Below are 26,710 nucleotides of genomic sequence, written 5' to 3'. Positions count from 1 at the left end.
TACACAGATTTAACTGGTTTAATAAAATTTAACCTCACAAAATTAACAGGTGGCTTAAAACTATTCCTACCAAGCAGTCACAAATTGAGGATAGCAGTAATAATCCAAGCCCAAGACAATAACAACAAAGTGTTGAAACTAAAGCCTCTTATATTTTTACCTCTTTGTGGGCCATAGCGTGAGGTTTAAAAAAAAAAAGACTGTGATTGCTTTGGCATCATATACACTTAAAAAAAATTATTCAATTACTTCTGGAAAGAAGCAAACTGAAAATTTTCCAAAAATTGTTTATTTAAAATGCACATTTATATCCACTTTTATAATAATGAACTTGTTCTTCCCATATCATTAATAAGAATGTATCACAATTGGCAAAATACTTAAGTAATTATAAAATAAACTGGAGACAAGCTTCTATAACTTTATGTTACATTTTAAAGTAATACTATACCCAATATGTTATTTTGAAAAATTTTCTTAATCTTGTTGATAGATGTGTAGAAGCTTCTTTTGAGATTTCTTATTTAATAACAAAATACAAAAGCCACATAGTACTGAGTTCCCCTCATTTTTTTCTTTCCCTTGTATTAAAATGGCAAGATGATATATGTGAAACAATCTGACAACAAACAAAGGTATATCCCTTTGTCAACACTGAAAAAATTGCTAAATTTTTAAGAAATAAGAATTAAAGTATGTTACAGAAAGTTGGGACTTGATTTATAAATGAATGAGTATATAGGTGTTTCTATGTATCTCAGCTACTAGCACTTGCTAGATCCTGTTTCAAAAGCTAACTGTACAATGATTTGCGTGTATGTGTGTGTGCATATCTGCACATACTTGCACAGGCACCACTATATATATATTAGAGAATGTATCTTCTCAACAGTCATTCAACCAGTATTTATTAAGCATCCACTCTTACCCTCATGGAGTTTTCATTAAAGTATCAATAGTATACTTAGCAAAAACAGTATTTTAAGAGAAAATTGTATTGTGAAAGTGTATCCACTGATGAAACAGTTTGACTGGAATGTTTTACTAAGTTTCTGGGATAAGTTTACTGAGGTAGCACAAGTGAAATGTATTTGTTCCACCATTCATAGGTAAGCTACTGAAAGAAAATACTATAAAATATCATGGACATGGTTACTTTTATAAAAACTAGACCTTTAAAATATGGAGGAGTCAGCCATCTCACGCCCATTAGGTTGATTACTATCAAAAAACAGACCATAAGTGTTGAAGAGGGTATGGAGAAATTGGAAGCCTTATGCATTGTTTGTGGTGAGCCACTATGGAAAGCAGTATGGCAGTGCCTCAAAAATTAAAAACAGAAGGGTGCCTGAGTAGCTTGGTTGGTTAAGCATGACTCTTGATTTCAGCTCAGGTCATGATCTTGTGGTTTGTGAGACTCAGCCCCATGTAGTGCTCTGTGCTGACAGTGTGAAGCCTGCTTGGGATTCTCTCTCACTCTCTCTCTCTGCCTCTCTCTCTCTCTCTCTCTCTCTCTCTCTCCCTCTCTCTCTCTCTCAAAATAAATAAATAAACTTAAAAAAAATTAAAACTAGAACCACCATATGACCCAGAAATTCCATTTTTGAGTATATACCCAAAATAATTAAAAGCAGTGTCTTGAGTTATTTGTATACGCATATTCATAGCAGCATCATTCACAAAAGCAGAAAGGCAGAAGCAACATAAGTACCTATTGACAGATGAATGAATAAATAAAATACAGTATATGCATACAATGGGATATTATTCAGCCCTAAAAGGAAGGAAATTCTGATATATACTACAACATGGATGAACCTTGAGGACATTATGCTAAGAGAAATAAACCAGTCATAAAAAGACAATACTGTAGGATTTCATTTACATGAGTACCTAGAGTAGTCAAACTGATATAGACAGAGATAGAACAGGGTTGCCAGGGGCTAGGGGAAGGGAGAATGGGGGGCCATTATTTAGTCACTATAGAGTTTCAGTTTTACAAGATGAAAAGAATTCTGGAGACAGGTTGCACAACAATGTGAATGTACTTAACAGTATTGAACTGTATACTTAAAAATGGGTAATATGGTAAATTTTGTGTTATGTATTTTATTACAGTTAAAATTGTCTTAAGTATAGAGGAGTCTTTACACAATTTTGTAGTGAGATATGGAAGAATCATGAAAATATTTTCTACCACTGAGAAATTTGCTTTTTTTTTAAAGAACAAAGAATACATACATACACACACACACACACACACACACACACACACACACACACAATCTGTTTCCAAAGTAATGATATTTTTACAACAGCTAAAATAATAACTGTTTTTTAAAGAAACTCAAGCTATATTGGGAACATTTTGAAACATACTTAAAAGTTTCCCATCACTGAATGTGTTGTTGCAGATAATTATACAAATGTAGCCCTATGTAAATTTTTATAATGAAACGATTACACTTAAAAATCTAATATTTGGGGCACCTGGGTGGCTCAACCAGTTAAGAGTCCAATTCTTGATTTTGGTTCATGTCATGATCTCGTAGTTCCTGAGATCAAGCCCTCCATCGGGCTCTGTGTTTACAGTACAAAGTCTGCTTAGCATTCTGTCTCTCTCTCTCTCTCTCTCTCTCTCTCTCTCTCTGCCCCTTCCCCATTCACATGCTCACACACTCTCTCAAAATAAAATAATAAACTTTAAAAGAAAGGTTAAAAAAAAGATTATTTAAAAAATCTAATATTCAAGCTATTTAATAATATATCAAAGAGTTTAATGATTTAGAATACAATTAGTAAAACAATAACAATATATAGTAACTTCCAATTAGCTTGTAAGAACAATAGGCTGACATTAAGAAAGATGAATTTTTTACTAAGATTTCAACAAGCATTTGCATAATTGAAAAATAGGAGGACAATGCGTATCATGATTTATAAGCCTAGCCAATGAAGAGTTCTTTTCATTTGGATCTACAAATACTTATGAAGCATCTTTTTAAGATAAGACAGTCAAAAATTCAAAACAGAGCCAGATTTTTGTTTCACTACATCACAAGGCTTTAAACCATGATTTAGAAAAAGTACTGAAGCATATTAAATCACACACCACTCACTACTGAGAGTGAAAAGGGTTTTGGCATCACAAATAAAACAAAGGAAAATAAGTTTTAAAATATTTTTCATCTCATTTAAGCCTATGTTAGTTTCTATTCTATATGTTTTATCATATGCATATCAGTAAATAGTATATATATATATATAAATATATATATATTCATATATATATAATTCATGAATAAATTACTTTTGTTCATACATAATTTTTTTTAGTGATAACAGGTATAAAATTTAGTACATGTGCTGCCAAAGTGAGCACTGATATGGATAAGAAATTTAGAGAACACTGTCCTAAAAATTCTAGGAAATCAGTTAGGAAGAAATGTATTGCTCTTCATTTAAAATGCAAATGTTCTATGGGGTGCCTGGGTGGCTCAGTTAGCTGAGTGTCAGACTCTCGATTTTCACTCATGATCCTAGGGCCATGGAATCGAGTCCCTCAATGGGTTCCACGCTGAGTGTGGAGCCTGCTTAAGATTCTCTCTCTCTCTCTCTCTCTCTCCCCCTCTGCCCCTCTCCCACCACTTGAGCACTCTCTCTCTCTCTCCCTCAAATAAAAATATAAAATTAAAATAAAGAAAGAAAATAAAGAAAGAAAAAGCAAATGGTCTAAAACTGATACAGAAGACCAAGATTACAGGTAAGAAAGCCCTTTCTTTATAGTAAAGGCAAGGAAATACAAGATAAATTCATCCATAAGAATGATTTAGGTATTGTTCTCCTCAGAGTACAGAGATCAATTCATTTACTCATAGGAATACTATGTAGCTCTTTTCTTCTTTGTATTAAATGCTGTCCATGAAAGAATTCAAAGTATGTATCTACAGTCAACAATAACACTTTAATATTGAAATAACACTATACATGTAGATTTTCCCTTATAATATTTAATATATTCTGCTTTCATAAGTAAGTTTTCTCAAGTCTGTTTTGGAATATACTGGGACTAAGTAAACAATGACATAAATAAACACTACATTATTTTCTTTTTATCTGACTTCTCCCTTCACATAAACCTACCACAGAGGGAAGGTTTCATAAAAGTTATATCATTCTCATTATTTAGAATGCCTTTCCTCACTTCTTTTCATCTTATCTGTTTTCTCTGTACTTTGGGGTCCATTTCTAACAAATTTTATTCAACAACTTTTTGAGAATACTACTGTATTATTATGGTAGATGGATTACAAAAAATGGCCCTGTTTCCTATGCCTATCTGCTCTTTGCAGTGTGGCTTTGCAGTTCACTTCACCAGGGAGGAGAGTCTGTTTTTCCACCTCTTGAACGTGGACTGGCTTTGGGACTTTCTTTGGCCAATAAAATGTAGCGGAGATGATAGTGCAGAGGTTCTAGGCCTAGTCCTTAGCAAGTCTTGCCTACCTGTACTACGTCACTTGGGACCCTGACGACCCCACAGGAGAAGGCCAGGCTAGATGACAGACCACATGGAAGACAGCTGAGGTGCTCCAGATGATGAAGCAGAGCCACCTGAACTACACGTGGCTGACCACATGTGCCTGTGCAGACTGAGCTAAGAGCAGAAGAGACACCCAACTGAAAACACACTAAGTGCCAACTCACACAGCGAGGAGCTAGTGAATAGCTATTGCTTTAAGTAACTAAGTTTTGGGGTCGTTTGTTAGGCAGTTGTATTGTGGTAATAGGTAACAACACAACTACCTATTAGCTATAATGAAAAGATGGGAAATGGTCATTTCTGCCCTTCAAAGACTTATCTTCTTGGACAAGATTTTTTTTAATTTGGAGCCCACTGAGGAACTTAAAAGAGATCTTGACTTTTCTGAAATTACATGTGATATTTGGCATGTATCCTCAAGGGTTTTTCCTGTGGGAGAAGTGAAGCTCATAGTTTTCATCAGTTTCTCCAAGGAGCTGGTCCCTCCCAAGAAGTTAACCCAGTACAATCATGAAAGATATTGACTCATTTATTAAAAAAAATTATAATGCATCAGAGCCAATAATGGAAGCATGTGCCAGGCAGTATGGCAATAGAGAAGGAAACTTTTAAGTCTCCTGAGGAATTCAGAGGCTTTCTCAAAGAAATTATTCTTTCCCAGTGTGAGAAGGAGCCCCACACACAGAAAGAGCCTTTCAGGCTGTGGAATGGCAGGTACAACAACATAGAAATGTTAAAAATGCTGATTTATTTAAAGAAAAGCAAATAGGTGCAGCTGCAGGGTGAGATACATAGTTAAGGTCAAGGTGTGGAAGATAAAACTGGAGAAAACTAAAGTCAAGATGGTAAGGGCTTGTATTCCAAGCTAGGAAATTTGAATTTTATAACTGTAAGGATCTACCCCTAAAGGTTTCGAGCAAAGGAAAAACATAATAAGAGCTGCATCTTAGGGGCGCCTGGGTGGCTCAGTTGGTTAAGTGTCCACCTTCAGCTCATCTTGATCTCGTGGGTCCGTGAGTTTGAGCCCCACATCGGGCTCTGTGCTGGCAGCTCAGAGCGTGGACCCTGCTTCAGATTCTGTGTCTCCCTCTCTCTCTGTCCCTCCCCCACTCACACTCTGTCTCTCTCTGTCTCTCAAAAATGAATAAATGCTAAAAAAATTAAAAGAATAATATTAATGAAAGAACTGCATCTTAGAAGAAGTCTTTGGTGGCAGAGAAGAGAATGGCTTGCTTGGAGAAAAAAATCTAGTGCAAGCTGGCAATCTTACAGGCAGGAAATGATGGGTATCTGAATTTGGGCCATGATGTAGGATGTAAAGGAGAGGGTAGAAGGTAAAATCACCAGGACCTACTAATTGATTAGGTACAGAGTTGAGAAAACAATACAGGAAGACACTTCTTAACTGCATGAATGGAGATGGCAGTAACATTCACTGAAGAGAGAACACCAAAGGAGTGTGTTGGAGAGAGATTTTAAAAACCCTAATTTGGACATGCTCAATGAAAGATGTGTGCACCAGGTATACAGCTTACAAAAATGGTGAAAGCTGAAGATTTGGGATTATTAACTATAACTTCTGAGTTACAGAATTTGAGGAGTCTACTTGAGGGAAATTTAGCATAGAGGAGAAAATTAAAGGTTATGTATATGTTCTAACCATGAGAATACTGGGGTCCATCTTAGAAATACATACCTTGGTCAGGGGATGCTTAAAGAATCACAAGCCTTGAGGCAGCCGGGTGACTCAGTTGGTTAAGCATATGACTTTAGCTCACGTCATGATCTAACAGCTCATGAGTTCAAGTCCCGCATCAGGTGAGCCCAAGCCCCACTTTGGGTGAACCCCAGTTAGGGAAAGCATGAATCCCGCTTCAGGTGAGCTCAAGCCCTGCTTTGGGTGAGCACGAGTTCCACTTCCTTCAGGTGAGCCCCACTTCTCTCTCCCTTTCTCTCTCTCTCTCTCTTTCTCTCTCTCTGCCCTCACTCATTTGTGCCCTCTCTCTCAAAAAAAAAAAAAAAAAAAAGAATCACAAGCTTTTTCTCAGTACCTGGTGCAAGAGTGGTGTCCTTCCCAGCCAAGCCCCATGAGACCAAGCTGGGCTTGAGGTCAGTGTTCTCTCACTGGGACTGCAAATGCAGGCGAGGTCTCTGTTCCATGCCTTCGACATCCTGTACACACTTCTTGCAGACCAGCCTCAACAATGATCAATGCTACTTGAACCAACACCTCCTCAGGGCAGGAAGGACAATGGTGGAGAGACCAAGAAATGTCCTCAAAAGTTACCCAAGTGGGACCAGCAAGCACCAATGGCTATCAAAACATATCTAATTTGAAGTGATAGGCATAAACCCCATGGGAATGGATGAAGTCAACCAGAAGACAGGGAGAAAGGCAGAGTCACAAATGGCAGCCTGCTTTGGACTGAGCCAACAAATGAGCTTTGTTTGCCCTACACAATGTTTTTAAAAAGTGTTATCTGACAATACCTAAAAATTGGGAAATTTCATCCAAAAAAATCCATTTCCGGCGCGCCTGGGTGGCTTAGTCGGTTGGGCCTCCAACTCCAGCTCGGGTCATGATCTCACTGTTCTTCGAGTTGGAACCCCATGTCAGGCTCTGTGCTGACAGCTCAGAGACTGGAGCCTACTTCGGATTCTGTGTCTTCTTCTGTCCCTGCCCCTCTCCCGCTGGCATTCTGTCTCTTTCTCAAAAATAAATAAACCTAAAAAAATCAATTTCCAGCTTCTTTTGAAAAATTAGAAGATATTACAACACTGGTCTCATGCTTTCATTTGGCAATAATTAGAGGGAACTGAAAAGCAATGGCTACCTTTACAATGTCCTTCAATTAGCTACCGCTTTCACTGGTTTCACTAATCTTTTTTACCTGCATGCTCCTTGTAGGCATCTGAATTTGGGGGTCTCTGGGTAGAATCAGAGTAGAGGCATAAGAAATGGAAGAATTTGCCTCCTGCTACAGCTGCTTATAACTCAATATCTCTTCTCCATTATAAGTAGATTCTTTGAGCCAGACCTTATGCTTTACCCCCCTTTTTATTCCCACAGGAGTCTGCCATGGGCAGATAAAGGTATTCCCCCAAACATTTTCTGAAGCTTTTTGTTTGTTGGTTTGGCGGTTTTTTTGTTTTGTTTTGTTTTTTGTTTTCTTTTTGGCTTAAGATAAGTCAGTGTATATAAATTCACTTTTTAAAATCTGAATTTGGGGGCGCCTGGGTGGCTCAGTAGGTTAAGCGTCCGACTTCAGCTCAGGTCAGGATCTCGCGGTCCGTGAGTTCGAGCCCCGCATCGGGCTCTGGGCTGATGGCTCAGAGCCTGGAGTCTGCTTCCGATTCTGTGTCTCCCTCTCTCTCTGACCCTCCCCCGTTCATGCTCTGTCTCTCTCTGTCTCAAAAATAAATAAACGTTAAAAAAAATTTTTTTTTTAATAAATAAAATAAAATCTGAATTTGGGCACACCTGGATAGCTCAGTAGGTTGAGCATCTGACTTTGGCTCAGGTCATGATCTTGTGGTTTGTGGGTTTGAGCCCTGTGTTGGGCTCTGTGCTGACAGCTCGGAGCCTGCAGCCTGCTTCAGATTCTGGGTCTCCCTCTCTCTCTGCCTCTTCTCTGCTCATACTCTGTCTCTCTCTCTCAAAAATAAATAAACATTAAAAAATTAATTAATAAATGAATAAACATTAAAAAAATAAAAAATAAATAAAATCTGAATTTGATGTCAATTTACCCAATGGCATGTTCATAGTTCACTCCCCTATTCACCACCATTACGTTAAACACCTGCTATGATCAGAGTAATAAAACAGTAACAGCCTATTACATGTCTAATTCACTTAAAATCGGAGGGTCTTATGAAGTCTTTATTACTTCCTGCCCGTGTGCAGCAAGATATTGCACATTCAGAGACAAATAATATAGGGAGTTCTGTGTTATGTAAAAAATATAATAAAACATCAAAAGATAGCATTCTTCACTTTGCATAGGGAAGGACTGAGATCATGTTTTGATGACTGGAGCAGTAAAAGAGGGAGAAAGAAGAGAAATTTCCATTCTCAATGAAAAGAAAAAGATACTATGTCATGGTTAGAATCTGTTTTATTAGAATCTCAGAGTTTCACTGGCTTTGACAATAAGTTTTTGTTGCATTTTGGAAACACAAAAGAGTTGTATGATCAGGTCACAGAAATGCCCAAGACACCTATCTACATACCCTTGATCACTGCATTTTAATAATTCTCACCTTTTTCTGTCAACTGAAGCAAGAAACAAGCTCATTTTAGAAATAAGATGCAGCAAGTCTGACATGAAACTCAAGAGATCAATAATAAAACTTACTGTCAAAATTTCCTCCCACCTTCATGTTTTCCCCAAATGAAAGGTAATGAAAATAAATTTTATTTAATCACATTAGCTCATTAATCACATAAAGGCCCAGCTGTTGACCTTCCACCTTTCCCAACAAGGCTGAGAAAGTCAGTAAACTGATAAATAAAATGAAGCCTCTCACAGAATTAAAAAAAAAAAAACAAAAAAACAGTAACCTTCTTTAATGATTAAGAATAATGTACACTTGAGATTCAAATCAACTCAAAAATTTCATTAAAAAATCAGGAATGTTAGCTATACCAGACAAATGGGATTTTTTCTGCAATCTCTTTAAAAGAGAAAGATTTTAATGAGCTTCCCTGTTCACCTTGATTAAATCAGAATTTTAGAGGAAAGTAACCTAGTAGAACTTCAGAAATGTGAAGTTCAAGTTCAACTAATGAAGGGACAAAGACTTTAATTTTCGCTGAATGGTCCTCCCATTTCTGTGTCAGCTTCGCACTCTATTAGATCCCCCGGAACAAAAGGTTCAGACCCTCCCACTGGGAATCTCTAGCTGGAGCCCTGGGCACTATTGTTGATTTTATCCTAAAGGGCTTGGGAACACGTTTTATAAACATGAAAATAGAGAGCAAATAAGTGTGAGAAACATTCAGTGAAAGAAGGTCAATGGAAATAGCTCACATGCTGTCAAAGCCCCCACTGGATTTCTTTGAAAATGATGTAGGTAGATGTATTTCTGGTTGGCGTGTTTAGTCCGATAGAGGTTTGAAAATGATATTCATGTGTCTCTCTCCTTGCATGTGAAAATAATCACAATTTCTCAGGGAAGAATCTCCTGCTGGGCTACCAACTGCTGGGCTCATCCTCTCATACAACCAAAAACCTTATTTTCAGCCTGAGACTCAAGGATGCTTTCTTTAGACAAATCAACATTGGCTACATATATGGAACCCTCCCCAGGGTTACCCAGTGCAAGTGAAACACTGGAATTCCGTGACACCTGCAAACTATTTCTCCCCTTCTGACTGAATTTGGCACAGAGAAGCATGGAGTCAGAACTAGAAAGCCAGGGACCCGCACACCAAATGAATGCTATTTCATGATGTCTTCGATGTTGTTGTTTTCCTTTTAAACAAAACTGAAAAAACACCAAGATAAGTTTTGCACATGCCAAAATATAAAAGAGAGGACATTATTTCTTACTTTCCAATATATGTGAAACACATTTTTAAATGGGACAAACAACCTGGAAATGTATTATATTCACAAATGGCATCTGAATGAAACAATTCCTTCTGTGACTATGAAAGAAGAGACACTCCATCTATTGAAAGAGAGCTGCCATAAATGGATATTAAAAGCCCAAAAGCTTTCTGAGTTTAAGTAAAAACCACCACCACCACCAACAACAACAAAAAAATCAGTCTCCTACAAATCCTGTCCTGAAATCAAGAGATAAAAATCATCCTGCTTTAGTATGCAGATCTTTCCAACTAACCATATGAATAATCCAGCCTAAGAAAAGCCACTATTACCCAGCATAGAATCTCTTATACAATATGAAGCTTTCTCAGGCTCTCAGAGAAGTTCCAAGATTGCATTTTCATGACAAATGATGGTTATGACTAACTAAAATTCTACCACAAAATTTAAAGTTGACAGTAGACTAGAAATCTATTCAGTCGGCAAGCACGCAGTAACTACGAGCCAGCTGGAAAAGACACACCCAATTAAAATCTATATCTGTCCCATCATCTACTCAGGACACATTTATTAAAGGCCTACCACATACTCAGCATCATGCTGGGAGCTGGGGTGTGAGCAAGATAGACACAGTGCTCTTCTCATGTAGAGGACAAATGGTCTCGCTTTAATACCAGGCTTGCCAAACTGTAAGTGGTAGTGACATCACAAATTGACAAAGGTGCTATTATCATTGGTGTCATAACTCTTGTTCCAGTTCTCTCAAGGCCAAATTATTGATGGGGTTGCAAAGAACAAATATGCTTAAAACAATTTTATGAGTAAAAAAAAATGTATATAGAGTTTGCTATGGACTGAATGTTTGTGTCCCCCCTCCCTCCCCAATTCACATTGAAACTCTATTTCCCAATGTTGTGGTATTAGGAGGTGGGGCCTTGGGGGGGGGGGCGGTTAGGGTTAGATGAGGTCATGAAGGCTAAGTCCCTGTGAATGCAATTAGCACCCTTTTAAGAGTCATGAGAGATTCATTCCTCTCCCTGCTTTCCACCATGTGAGCATACAAGGAGAAGTCAGCAGTCTGCAGCCCAAAAGAGGTTCTCATCAGAACGCTTCAATTCTGCCACCCTGTCTATTAAAATTTAGTGTGAACTCTTTGTTTTGTTGTTATTGCTGCTGTTGTTGTTGTGTTCTCTGTCTCCCCTCTTTGTAGATCCAATCATGAGTGGACTGGAATAGGATTAAAGTTACCACAGAACACTCACTCTCATTTAAAGCCTTTGGCACTGAGCTGATCCAGACAGACATCACCGTTGTCCTCACTATCATCATCATCATCGTCGTCGTCATCATCAAAAGGCCTGCAATGCCTACCCTACAAATCCTTTGTATTATATCCATACAACGTGTGGGTATTGCCCAAATGGCACTAGAGACTTGGTCAGAGAACATAGTCAATATATATCTGCATATATGGAATAACTAATGGATTAGGTATTTTAGAAACTGCAGCCCGGCTGGCAAATGCAGATGGGCTGGAGTTGTATAAAAGTGTAATAAAAATCTAATAAAACATGTGAGCAAACTCACACATCTGTGGACAGACGGGAGGCATTATGTAATACAGGTCATTGCCACAGCAACCTCTCACCTCCCCCCAGCTACTGCAGCTCGGCCAAGGTTGAGTGTAAAGGACCTCTGTGAGTTTTCCTCTCCTGTCAGCATTCAGAGAAATCATTTTTAATGTCTCTAAAATGCGTGATTAAAATAGAATGTATTTGACCCACACCCAAGAAAATGATGCACAAAATACCTCAAAGCTTTGACCTAGGACCCTAGGTCTCACTGCTTATATTTGTTTGTTTTTTGAAAACATAATATTTCCACGAACACCCTTTGCTACTTGCCAGAAGTTTTACTCTCTGATCAGTGTACTAGATGGTAATGTTTGAGGTGGGCTCTTCGATGTAGCTTTGGGGAATAATTTCAGAAGTAGTCAAATAATCAGCTATACAAACCGCAAAACACAATGAGAGATAGGCTTGAAATTTGTAAGAGGCTATGTTCACCAGACTATGTGAATATGAAATTAATACTCAGAAATCCTCATTTGAAAGAGAATTTAATACATGTGTGAGTGTGTATAAATTTTATTGAATTCCAGAATAACATTAGAATTTTCTCTTTCCATCTACTGACAAATCTTCAACTTGATATTCCAGAATGACTTCTTTCTTCGTTGGATGTGAATTATATCTTCTATGATATTAAATATTTAAGGGGAATTAATCTGGAAGGTGAGGTTAGGGGGAAGTGCACCATCTGAGTGAGGAGCTGTCAGAAAGAACTTAGGGAAGTGTGTCTTAGAGATAGGACATTACAAGCTTTTGGATCAGCTATATCTGGATTCGGCTCTATCACTTTTTTGGCCATGTGACCTAAGATACATTCTTCCATCTTTATTACTCAACTTCTTCATCTGTAAAATGAAGATAGTAATCGTACCTATCTCCTAAAATAGGCGTCGGTTTTAAATGATTAAGTGTCTATATAAAGCACTTAGAACTGTGCCTAGTACATAGTAAGTACTCAATAAATGTCAGTAATGATTATCATTGTATTTTAGGTGAAGGTGCAAAATACGAACAAAAATTCAACTAAAAAATTATTTTTCAATTATCAGAATCCTGAGTCCAAGCAGCAATGCCAATGAAAATCAATGACCTCAAAGTGTTTAGTAAATGTGCCATGAGTCAGTTCTTAAAAATTTTCATTAGAAGCTGGATCACTTATCACATACTTATTGTTAGCTCTCTTAGCCTCTTTTGGCCCATCAGTGCCAAAGAACTGCTAAAATGAGGACTACCACTGAAAAAATGGTATGTGTCTAGCCTTCCAGTAAAAAATCCTGAGAACAAGAACTGCAAAGTGGAGCTTAACTACTGAATTCATAGGTCTGAAAAATGATTTTTCCCAGATCAGGTTACACAGCATTTCATAGACAGAATTAGAACTTTGTATTATAATTCATAGAATATTTTCTTAAAGAACTTTCTTATAAATACAAATTTATAGAGGATATTAAAATGAATACTAGTATACCCATCTCACCAAACTTAAAAACCATAAAGCATTCCCAGTACACTGGAGGCTGGCATGCCCAGCAACTGTTATGCAGAAGACACTGTTCTTCCTAGAGTGAAATATGAATGATTCCCACGGAGGTGGACACATTGTACTCTAAGTGAAGCGTGTCCCCTGGCATTGAACTGTGCAGCAACGAACCTGGACACAATCCCGTAACTCTAGTAATTACTACTTCCATGTATCATTCCCAAGCCACCAGCCCAAATTTGGTGATTATTCCTATATATATATATATATATATATATATATATATATATATATATATATTTTAAACTTTATTTATTTTGAGAGAGAGAGAGTGGAGGAGGGACAGAGAGATAGTCAGGAAGATAGGATTGCAAGCAGCCTCCCTGACCCAGGACTTGGGCCCACGAACAGTGAGACCATGACCTGAGTTGGATGCTTAACCCATTGAGCCACTTAGGGGCCCCTCCTGTTTTGATACTTTTATTACATATATATCTATCTGTATAGGTTTCCTGTGCTTTGGACTTTACATGAACACTATCATTCTCATGAATCATTCTGTAACTTGCTTCTTATAAACTCAACATTATAGGGCGCCTGGGTGCCCCAGTCAGTTAAGTGTCCAACTTTGGCTCAGGTCATGATCTCATGGTTGGTGGGTTCAAGCGCCACATAGGCATCTGTGAGGACAGCACGGAGCCTGCCTGGGATTCTCTCTCTCCTATTCTCTCTGACCCTCCCCCCCACCTCTCAAAATAAATAAACAAAAACTTTAAAAAAATAAAATAAACTCAACATTATACTTGTAGGAGATATTCCTATTGAATCCTGTAGCTTCATTCATTTTAACTTTGAATAGCATTTTATTATATGAATAATCAATTTATTTATCCATTTTTCTTAAACTGTTTATTTATTTTCGAGAGAGAGAGAGAGACAGCATGAGCAGGGGAGAGGCAGAGAGAGAGAGAGGGAGTCACAGAATCTGAAGCAGGCTTCAGGCTCTGAGCTGTCAGGACAGAGCCCGATGCGGGGCTAGAACTCACCAACCTCGAGATTATGACCTGAGCCGAAGTCGGTCGCCCAACTGACTGAACAACCCAGGAGCCCGTATCCATTCTCCTTTTGACAAACAGAGTTGTTTGGTTTTTTTCCTCCACCTTTTTTTTTTTTTTTTGGATGAGAACATTGTAAGTATTCAATAAATGTTAGCTATTATTACATGTCTTGTTTTTCATTCAGTACACCAGTGAGCAATATCTACCCAATGTTCCTTTTTGTGTCTCCTTCTGTAAATCAGTATCTAGCTAGAAGCTACATTTATCAGCCTTCCTTATAGCAAGAGATCCACATATGATTTAGGTTTGGCTAGTCAAAGGCAGTCATGAATGGTTTCCAGCATGGAAGTGAGATAGACACTAAATGCCTGTCATTTATGCTGCTGCTGTTCACTCGCATGGTCATAGAGGTATTGGATTTTTATAGACAGAGATGGCAGGGGTCCTAGTGTATAATCGTTTTGTGAGGTTTCAGAGACAGGGCACAGTGCATCCATTCTGTCAGTGTGAATCATTACAGACCTGCTGTGGGTCTGGAACTGGCAGCAAGGGATTCCTGATGACACGATAGTTTCCTGTTTGTGGCAGTTTCTTGCTCAAGGTAGTGGGTGGTTTGGTTCTATGGCTGGCAGCTTCCTGATCATAAAAGAGCTGGCCTCAGTAATCTGTTCTGTAGTGAGACTTTGGACGTCATACCCGAAAGCTCAACCAAGAGTCTGTTCATCTTACTAATAATGTCATTCATTACCCTATCATTAGAGATGGATTTACCGCGAAGCTTAAGCTTTAGAGATCCTCACTGCACAGGGACCCTTGGCTGGTAGGTGTTTTTATAAAAATTGCAAAAGTAAGATACTTTAACTACTCTAAATTAAGGCTATTATCTCTTCCCTCTCAAACTTCCCCTCAGTTACATTTGTTTCTAGAGCTGATGGAATGGCCTTAGGCATTTTTGAGATCCAATTAAGAAGAAATTGAGGTGGGCATATATTTAGATTGGGTTAAAAGACATACCTTTGTAACAGGAGGGGACAGATCCGGAGATCATACTGAGGTCTGGAAGTGTCCTACTGATCTTATTATCACCATAATAAGAGTGAGTAGCAAAGGAGTAAGTTTAAAACCGACAGAGCCAGAAGCTAATTTGTAGCAGACTTCCAAATACTATAGTTTATACAGGAAAGAGATTTGACAGTGGTTTTCCCAGTTGTGACAATAATTCTAAAAACATATGGCATTATCAATAATGAGTTGTAAGGATGAAAGAAATTTTCTTTTTCAAAAAAATTTTAATGTTTATTTATTTTTGAGAGAAAGAGTCAGAGTGTGAGTGGGGGAGGGGCAGAGAGAGAGGGTGACACAGAATCTGAAACAGGCTCTAGGCTTTAAACTGTCAGCACAGAGCCCAACACAGGGCTCAAACCCACGAACCGTGAGATCATGACCTGAGCTGAAGTCGGACACTTAACTGACTGAGCCACCCAGGCACCCCAATGAAAGAAATTTTCTAAATTATCGATAATAAAACAAAATTACAGTTACAACAAAGGAAGGACAAAGTTATCTTCTTATTCTCTATATAAAAATGACACTACAAAATTATTATTAAATAAAGAGGCAATCAAAGCATGTATAAGGCAAAAAAATGTAGAAAAAATACATTAAGTATTTGATTGATAAAAATATTATACTACTTTACTGGATTTTGTGATCTTTGTGGTAAATGTCAGCTTTTACAATTTTACAATTCATAATTTGTTGCAATTTCTTTTCTCATTATGAATAAATTTTGAATTTCATACCAAATCTTGTATTTGTGATGCTGTATTTTTTTTGTCATAAAAAAGCTGCCAAGTTTTGTATGAAACTCATGTCCCCCAAACAACTAGATTCTTCTCTGTCAGTAATAAATCAGTTGCTTAAATTAGTTACAGTGGATTCTGTCCTCTGTAATAGAATTCTGAAAGATTAGGTAATTAGTATCAGGTATGGCAGCACGCAACAGAATTTCTAAGAAATGGACTGCTGGAGTTGGTTATCTCACCTGCATGGCTTTGAAAGCTCTGATAATCCCCTTGGCAATAGATGATAAATTAGGCTTGCCAAGAATGAAATACCTATTAAAGGGAAGGCTTGGCAGGACAGGTGGCTGCTGCACAGCCCCTTAGGTGAGAATGAGGAATAAACAAAATGTGGGGTGGGTTGACTAATTCTAACTGCATTCAAGAGTTAAGGAGGAAGCGGAGGAGGAGAAGGACAAGCTCCATATTTTAAATTCTTAACTCAGTGCACCAAGGATCAGAGAACTCTTACAAGGGCCCTAAAAAAAATGGTTCTCCAACTGCGACATGGATAAGCATCCCTGAAAGGCTTGTTGAAGTACAGACTGCTGGATCCCAAACCCTTAGAGTTTCTGATTCAGTTGATTTAAGGCAGAGCCCGAGGATGCCCGTTTTTGACAAGTTTTAAAGTGATGATAATACTTTTGGTCCAGGAACCAGTTTGAGAACAACTGCCTTAAATGAACGCCTTACCTCTTGTACCTGCAGGACAGATGTAACTAAAAATCAGATGAGACGGGTTGCTAAAATACAACTTAGGTTAAATTCAGCCTCATTCGGCCTCTTATATAAAAACACATTAATTAGGAAACAGTGGTACACGGTGAATTGGAATGGAACATTTGAATGGATTTAGATGTCTGAGTATCTGAACATACAAGCCCCACTGAACTTTCCAGTCTAGCAAGTTACCCACCCCCCCCCCCCGCCCCGCCTCTGTCAGATAAATCTGCCATGCAAAAGACCAAATGTGACTGCATCTACCATAATTACCTTGCAAGAAATGCTAATTCTTCTTATGGTCCACCCTTCTAGTCCTTATTCACTCCAGTCAAAGAGTCACATCCTATGTATGTACAAAGTATGACTAAGGAAGAGAAACCTTAGATAACAAAATAGTGTCGAGATTTTGTTAAATTGTATTAATAAAAGTCTAGAGAATTGTGGGAATGAATTCTGAGAATGATCATTCAAGCTAAATTTATCAACAGGGATGTATTTACTAGAGAATCTGGATTCAGTATTCCAGTTCACAGTTGGGAGTAACCTAAAGTGTTTGCTCAATTATTTAACTGAACCTGAACTCAGTGATAGCCTTAACTAAAGTATTGGTAGCCTAACTAAAGTTAGGCACTAAGAATTCCTTGATACAAGGCAGAGACTTTGGAGAAAGGAAAGTTGGGGAAAATTTAACATGCATGACTAACTTACCCACACATTAGCTGTGAGCCTTGAAAGGATTCAGAGGACCCTCTCTTTACCAAAACATTGAAGATCACTGTAGTGTCATTCTTTTGCAGACGAGAGATCAAGGTAGTAGATGTTTCCCTAGAAATAGAATCGCGAGTTAAATAAGGATAAGGCCATCTCAGAGTAGCAGAAACCATGTGGCAGTAAGTAATGATCTGAGATTAAAGAATAGATCTATTCAATAGAAAGCAAGGCTCCAGTGACAGTCAGAATGGTTTTATCTATTCTATGTATCTCCCACGAAAACAAAAACCAAAACAAAAAAACTTTTTTGGCTGATAAATGGAGGCTTCACCTAAGTGAAAATTATAGAAAATCAATGTTTCTAACCCAGTTCCCAGATCTAAGCACAAGAACCCCATGACTGAAGAAACCAGGAATACCTAAGGAAGAAATCCAAGACGGTGCCCCAAGTCCATCCTATAAATATTGAACCTAGCCTTTCTGTTGACATTTACTGGGATAATTGTACCCTGGAAAAAAGGGAACTACTCATATCTTAAGGAATTATTGCATGCTGGCTCTGTGTAAATGCTATTTTCTGGGGCCCTATACTGCCACTGTGGTCAACTATTAAGAAGGGGACTTATTAGCGTCAAGTGATAAATGGAATTTTGATTCAAGTCCATCTCACAATGGTCCCAGCATGTTCTTGAAGACATCCTATAGTTATTTTCCTATTCCTGTAGGCAGACTTAAAAAAAATGACAATACTGGGTGCCTGGCTGGCTCAGTCAGAAGAGCATATGACTCTTGATCTTAGAGTTGTGAGTTCAAGCCCCACTTTGGGTGTAGAGATTACTTAAATAAATAAAACTTAAAAAGAAAAAGAGAAAGAATAAAATGACAACTAGAAGAACTCTCACAATAGCTTCCTGGCCTGTGTGATGTATTATATATGTAGGAAAGTCAAGCGAAGCTTCTGGAATTACTGCTCCTTTCCACAATAGGAAACAAAAGATAATACCAAATCTGTAAGAGGGATCACAGAAATTAATGCTACCATCAAAGATTTGAAAGATATAAGAATGGTGATTCTTATCACATCCCCCTTTAACTCTCTTATTTAGGTTGTGCAAAAGACATTCTTAAAAAAATAATAGTGGATTATCCAAAACTGGCTTAGTCTGCTTGAGCTGCCATATCAAAATACTATAGACTGGATGGCTTAACAATAGACATTTATTTCTCACAGTTCTGGAGGTTGGGAATTCCAAGATCAAGGTGACCATGGATTCAGGGTCTGGTGAGAGCCCTCTTCCTGGTTTATCGAGGGCTGCCTTGTTGCTGGATCCTCACATTAGGGGAGAGACCTCTAGTCTCCTCCCCTTCTTACAAGGGCACTGATCCCATTATGGGGCTCTACCTTCACGACCTCATCTAAACCTAATTAACTCCCCAAAGACCCACTTCTTAATACCATCACATCGGGGGTTAGTGTTTCAACATATAAATATTGGCGGGTTACATTCAGTTCATAAGGCAAGCTTAATTTAGAAATGACTCTGATAAACACCTGATTAGCAGCTATAGATCTAGCAACTCTTTATCCCTATCCCAGTAAACAGAAAACAACAGAAGCCCTTCAATTGCACATGGCAGGGATAGGCATGTACCATTACCATCTTGCCTCAAGGCTAATTAACTCTCCAGGTCTAGTCACAGAATCCTTTATCATCTTACTTTCCCCAGGAGGTCATGCTGGTGATTACATGGATGACATCAGACTGATAAGACCTGATGAACAAGGGATGACAGTTACCCTGAATATCTTCGTAAGACAGATGTATGCTAGAAGATAAGATGTACATAGAAGATAAACCTCATAAAAATTCAAAGTTCTGACAACTTAGTTTATATGTCACTGGATGTCAAGATAGAATTGTAACTGAAATAAAGAAGGAATGAATAATTCCCAGAATTACATGCAAAGATTGATGGGACTTTAGTTTTCCCCCATTAGGGGAAGATGAGTGAGTTTTATTTGTATGAGTGATAGAAAAAATGAGTTAAGCTTTTGTTTTCTGTTGTTTGGAAATCTAAGTCAAGGAAGAAGGGCATTTTTGTGTGTTGAATAACCAGAGGTGCAATGTAGTATATTGCAGATTGAGATTCACACATGCAGACACTAGACAGATAAAAACAATTCCCCTTCTCCTCTACAACTAGGTTCGGGAAGTGATTTCTATTCTGCCAATCAGATGAACTCTAGATTTGGGAGGGAGAAGTGAGGCACAGCCCGCATTTCTGCTGTGTCTCTCCTCTCTACTGAGAAGCGTGATCACGGACTATGTGTTGGCCGAGTCCCAGTGGCTAGTCATGAGCTTTGTAGGTGTCAAGAGCCAGAGCAAGTTATCTGTTTTGGTGATGTGGATCATCACAGGCATGGCATTGATCTGAACCCAGTAGTAACAGCAGCAGCTTTCTGATTATGACAGTTACCTCCTGTGACAACTTACTGACCCTGATAGCAGCAATCTGGTTTTGGAACCAGCAGCTTCCTGATCACAGAGGAGCAGCAGCTCCTTTGTTGACCAGGTTGTGATCTTGGGGAGTCATTCCTGAAACCACAACCTAGAGTTTTCAGTCATTTCAATAATTATAAAGCCATTAATCTACTTCTAATAAATGCCATCTTACTTAATTAGCTAGAACAGACTCTGTACCTCGAAGATAAACCCAGACTGATACAGAGCATATATGTGAAAGTTACCCAGGAGTGTAATTGTTGGGTCATGATATACATACATTTTTAAATTTACTAAATATTGCCTAAATAGTCTACAAATTTCTGTGCCAATTTACATTCCCATAAAAAATTCCACCAAAATTTGGGATTGTGACATTTTTAATTTTTGCCATATGGATGGGTACAAAAAAGGGATCTTAGTTCAATTTGCAATTCCCCAATTAAAGATTTTTCATACATTGATTGTTAATTCGGTTTTCTCTTTTAATGAATTGTCTGGTAGGTAATATGGTTTGTTCATTTTTCTGTTAACTTGCTTATCTCTATTGATTTATGAATTCTTCATATATGACGTGCACTGTATCATTGCAATTGCAACTATCTTCTAGCTAGTGACATGTCTTTTCATTTTACTAATGTTATTTTTGCCATACAAAAAATTTTCACATTAATGTATTAAATACATCGAGTTTTCCTTTCATTGTCCATGCTTTCTCTGCCTTATATGACATAAAGATATTTTCTTATGTCTTCTTTTAGGTTTTGAACTTTTTCATTTTTACGTCTGTAATAAAACTGGAATTTATCTTTTTAGCTATGAGACAGAAGTCTGATTTTATGTTTTACATATGGATAACCAATTATTTCAGAACTGTTAAGTGGTTCATCCTTACCCCACTACTTGTAATGCTACCTCTGTCCTATCCCAAGGTTCTACAGATGCACATGTCTTTTTCTGGGTCCTTTAGTTAGTTTCATTGCTTATTTTTCTAAACTTGCAGCAGTACCACATTGACTTAATTTTTATACGCCTTGACATCTGGTAGGGTAAGTCTCACAGCATTGTTAAAAATTATTTTAGCTATTCTGGGAAGGCAAGAAGCTATAGTATAGTTATGGACTACAAGAAATGAAGTCAGCCAATACAGAAAGATTAGGGTATATCATGTGGCTCACATTTTTAAACAGATAAAATACTGCATTCTGGACTCTATTAACATGTTTTTCCTGAGCTGAATTTATTATTTTAAGTTTTTGACCTTCAACTGCAATAACCTTCTGTTCACACTGGTTAACAAAGCAATAATTACACATAATTCATCAAGTAGATCAGTGGATCCTAGAACCCATTTTTTAAACTTGTGTTTTAATGACCATAATATTCAGCCACAGATAAGAAACTGTATTACAAAATGATATTTTCAATCTGTTTATCTCTGGGTCTACTAATTTCCTTCAGTACTGAAAAGAAGTGTACATGTATGTATTTGTGTATATCCAGTTCATCTTTCAATTTGCCTTTCCCCCAGGTAACCTATTTTGAGAGTGTTTTTCACATAAGTTTAAGAGTGATCCCCCTTTATACAAAGCACTCCATAAAACTGACTCATTTATTTCTCACAACATGCATATGAAGCAGTGTATAATAAGAAATATATTCTAAGGAAGGAAAATGGTGGTGGAGTAGGAGGACCCTAGGCTTGCCTTGTCCCATGAACACAACTAGATAATTATCAAATCATCCTAAATACCCCAGAAATCAGTCTGAAGACTGGCAGAACAAACCCCCAACTAAAAGTAGAGAAGAAGCCATATCGAAGAAAGTAGGAAGTGTGGAGATGAGGCTTGGGAGATAAATGGATCATAGCCACTGCAGTGGGGAGGGAGCCATGGTCACAGCCAAGGATGAGAGACAGACTGACATACAGGGTAGTGCACAAGTGAAATGAATCCCGACAGCAATTGTCCTGTAAAGCGAAAAGGCCTGAATTTCTTTAGTTCTTGCAAGCAGCAGGTCTTAAAGCCTGGAGTTTTGAGGGTCAGCATGCTTGGCTCTGGGAGGACTCAGAGAGCACTGTGGTTACTCTTGGAGAAAATGCAGGGCAAACACCCAGCAGACATACAGCATGGAAACAGCAATCTGAGGAGTGCTGGGGCACACAGTGGGGAGGCTATTTGCTCTTCTTGGAGTGTGTCCTAGAGACACAATGTTCACAGAGAGACTCTTATAGGAACAAAGGAACTGGCCAGTGCCATTTCCATCCCCTACCCATCAGCATAAACACAGAGCCACCTACAGAAATAAGCACAGCATCAACACTTGCTACCTAACTTGGTTACACTGAGTGCCACCCCCAGCCTCTCCTGTGCTCTGGTAGAACTGCTGTTCCCAGTCATGCTTGCTTAGGTCTCAGTATGGCAAGTCCCCTCCTTTAGAATACTGGCCCAAACTCCTGCTAACACCATGTCTCCCAACCAAGGGGTTTTGCAAGGCCTCAGTTCTGGTGGAAGTGGCAATGGGTCTCATTTCATGGGCAGAACAGAGCACACATAGTTAAAATGAGCCACATTCAGTATAGAGACCAAACACTGCTCACAACAGTCAAGGGTGCTTCTGCAGACTACTGGGCCGAAGGATAAAGTGGTCAGGATGCAACAGCAGAGTGCACGTGGCACACATTGAAAACATTCCCAGAAGCACAAGACCCTGAGGAACAGGGAACACTACACTTCAGGGCACTACAGAATCTCTCCTTCATAAAGCCATTACCCTCCAGAACAGGAGATGTAGCTGACTTTCCTAACACAGAGACTTAAACAAAATGAGAAGACAGAAAAGTTTGTCCCAAGTGAAAGAATAGGACAAGGCCATGGCCAGAGATCTAAGTCAAGCAGATAAAAGTAAAATGCCTGATGGAGAATTTAAAGCAATGATCATAAGGAGACTCACTGGATTTGAAAAAAGAGTGGAGGACATCAGTGAGACCATTAACACAGAAACAAGAAAAAATATAGCAGAGATAAAGGGCTTAATAAATGAAATGAGAAACATGCTTGATGGAATGAACAGCAGGATGGAAGAAGCAGAGGAACAAATCAATGAGATAGAAGACAGAGTAATGGAAAGTAATCAGGCTGAACAAAAGAGAGAAAAAAAGAATTATTCCAAATAAGACTAGACTTAGGGAACTCAGTGATTCCACCAAACGTAACAACATTCATATTATAGGAGTCCCAGAAGAAGAAGAGAGAAAAAAGGGGGCGGAGAATTTACTTGAGGAAATATAGCTGAAAACTTCCTTAATCTGGTGAAGGAAACAGATATCCAAATCCAGAAGGCACAGAGAATCCCCAAGAAAACCAACAAAAGCAGATCCACACCAAGACATATTGTACATATGTCACTAAAATGGCAAAATATAGTGATAAAAAAATATTAAAAGCAGCAAGATGGCACAAAAACAGACACATAGACCAATGGAATAGAATAGAAACCCCAGAACTAGACCCACAAACGTATGGCCAACTCATCTTTGACAAAGCAGGAAAGAACATCCAATAGAAAAAAGACAGTCTCTTTAACAAATGGTGCTGGGAGAACTGGACAACAACCTGCAGAAGGTTGAAACTAGACCACTTTCTCACACCATTCACAAAAATAAACTCAAAATGGATAAGGGACCTGAATGTGAGACAGGAAACCATCAAAACCTTAGAGGAGAAAGCAGGAAAAGACCTCTCTGACCTCAGCCATAGCAATCTCTTACTCAACACATCCCCAAAGGCAAGGGAATTAAACGCAAAAGTGAATTACTGGGACCTTATGAAGATAAAAAGCTTCTGCACAGCAAAGGAAACAACCAACAAAACTAAAAGGCAACCAACGGAATGGGAAAAGATATTTGCAAATGACATATAGGACAAAGGGCTAGTATCCAAAATCTATAAAGAGCTCACCAAACTCCAAACCCGAAAAACAAATAACCCAGTGAAGAAATGGGCAGAAAACATGAATAGACACTTCTCTAAAGAAGACATCCGGATGGCCAACAGGCACATGAAAAGATGTTCAGCGTCGCTCCTTATCAGGGAAATACAAATCAAAACCACACTCAGCTATCACCTCACGCCAGTCAGAGTGGCCAAAATGAACAAATCAGGAGACTATAGATGCTGGCGAGGATGTGGAGAAACGGGAACCCTCTTGCACTGTTGGTGGGAATGCAAATTGGTGCAGCCGCTCTGGAAAGCAGTGTGGAGGTTCCTCAGAAAATTAAAAATAGACCTACCCTATGACCCAGCAATAGCACTGCTAGGAATTTATCCAAGGGATACAGGAGTACTGATGCATAGGGGCACTTGTACCCCAATGTTCATAGCAGCACTCTCAACAATAGCCAAATTATGGAAAGAGCCTAAATGTCCATCAACTGATGAATGGATAAAGAAATTGTGGTTTATATACACAATGGAGTACTACGTGGCAATGAGAAAAAATGAAATATGGCCTTTTGTAGCAACGTGGATGGAACTGGAGAGTGTGATGCTAAGTGAAATAAGCCATACAGAGAAAGACAGATACCATATGGTTTCACTCTTATGTGGATCCTGAGAAACTTAACAGGAACCCATGGGGGAGGGGAAGAAAGAAAAAAAAAAAAAAGAGGTTAGAGTGGGAGAGAGCCAAAGCATTAAAACTGTTAAAAACTGAGAACAAACTGAGGGTTGATGGGGGGTGGGAGGGAGGAGAAGGTGGGTGATGGGTATTGAGGAGGGCACCTTTTGGGATGAGCACTGGGTGTTGTATGGAAACCAATTTGACAATAAATTTCATATATTAAAAAAAATAATAATAAAAAAATAAAAAAAAAATAAAAGCAGCAAGACAAAAGAGGAAATATACAAAGGAAACCCCATAAGGCTATCAGCAGATTTTTCAGTGGAAACTTTCCGAGACAGAGTGAGTGGCAGGATTTACTCAAAATGCTGAATGGGAAAAAACTGCAGCCAAGAATATTCTATCCAGCAAGGCTATTATTCATAATAGGAGAGATAAGAAGATTGCCAGACAAACAAAAACTAAAGGAGCTCATGACCACTGAATCAGCCCTGCAAGAAATATTAAGAGGGACTCTTTGAGTGGAAAGGAAAGGCCAAAAACAACAGTATGAAGGTAGGAAACACAAAAGCAGTAAAAATTAATATTTCTGTAAAAAAATCAGTCAAGGATTTCATAAGATAAAAATATGTAAAATAGGATACCATATACCTAAAATGTGGAGGAAGAGAGGAGTAAAGAATGGGTTCAAACTTAAACAACTATCAACTTAATGTAGATTGCTATATGCAGAAATGTTATATACTACTGTAATGGTAACGACAAAACAAAAACCACTAAAAAATATGCAAAGAATAAAAAGAAAGAGGTTGGGGCACCTGGGTGGCTTAATTGGTTCAGTGTCTGACTGTTGATTTCAGCTCAAGTCGTGATCTCATGGTCATGAGATCGAGCCCTATATCAGGCTCTGTGCTGAATGTGGAGCCTGCTTGGGATTCTCTCTCTCCCTCTTCCTTTTCCCTGCCCCTGCTCACCACTTTCTCTCTCAAATAAATAAATAAATTTTCAAAAATAAAAAGAAGTCAAAATATATCACTAAAGAAAGCCAGCAAATCATGAAAGAAAGACAAGAAATGATTAGAGAAAATCTTCAGAAACAACCACAAAACAAGTACTAACATGGTAATAAATACATATCTATTAATAATTACTTTGAAAGTAAATGGACTACACACTCCGATCAAAAGACACAATGTGACAGAATGGATAAAAAATAAGACCCATCTATATACTGCCTACAAGAAGACCCATTAAAACATTTTTTTAACGTTTATTTATTTTTGAAAGAGAGAGAGAGAGAGAGAGAGTGGGAGGAGGGGCAGAGAGAGAGGGAGACACAGAATCCAAAGCAGGCTCCAGGCTCTGAGCTGTCAGCACAGAGCCTAATGCAGGACTTGAACTCACAAAGTGCAAGATCATGACCTGAGCTGAAGTAAGATTCTTAACTGACTGAGCCACCCAGACACCCCAGAGACCCATTTTAGACCTAAAGACACCTGCAGATGGAAAGTAAGAGGATGGAGAAACATTTATTATGCAAATGGATGTCAAAAGAAAGCTAGAGTGGCAATACCTACATTGGACAAAATATACTTTAAATGTAAAATGTAACAAGATACAAAGAAGGACACAATATAATAATAGAGGTGACAATCCAACAAGAAGATATAGTTGTAAACATTAATGCATCCAACATGAATGCATCAAATACATAAAACAGTTCATAATAAACATAAAGGAACTAATTAATAATAATACAATGATAGTAGGAGACTATAATGCCTCACTTACACCAATGGACAAATCATCTAAACAGAAAATCAAGAAGGAAACAATGGCGTTGAATGACACTCTGGACTAGATGGATTTAACAGATATAGTCAGAACATTCCACCCTAAAACAGCAGAATACACATTCTTTTCAAGTGTATTGGCACATATGGAACATTCTCCAGAATAGATCACATATTAGGCCACAAAATAAGCCTCGACAAATTCAAAAAGATCGAAGTCATTCCATGCATCTTTTTTGACCACAGTGCTATAT

General features: G+C 38.2%; 1 protein-coding gene across 2 annotated transcripts in view; it reads right to left on the bottom strand.

Moving 5' to 3' along the window:
- ANAPC10 (anaphase promoting complex subunit 10) overlaps positions 1–26,710 on the bottom strand; it is a 309,570-nt gene that overhangs the window by 93,191 nt on the left and 189,669 nt on the right. The window contains exon 5 of one of the 2 annotated variants that reach the window (XR_008296099.1): positions 17,537–17,653. Coding sequence is in view for 1 of the 2 variants with exons in the window: in XM_053216914.1 (XP_053072889.1) it covers positions 17,612–17,653 (42 nt within the window). In the remaining variant the exon portion in view is untranslated. Of the gene's footprint in view, positions 1–17,455; positions 17,654–26,710 lie in introns of those variants that run through there. The other variant, XM_053216914.1, reaches the window with a different exon arrangement.

The sequence above is a fragment of the Acinonyx jubatus genome, chromosome B1 (assembly GCF_027475565.1).
Source record: "Acinonyx jubatus isolate Ajub_Pintada_27869175 chromosome B1, VMU_Ajub_asm_v1.0, whole genome shotgun sequence".
Lineage (NCBI taxonomy): Eukaryota > Metazoa > Chordata > Mammalia > Carnivora > Felidae > Acinonyx > Acinonyx jubatus.
This window is presented reverse-complemented; position numbering and strand designations above follow the sequence as displayed.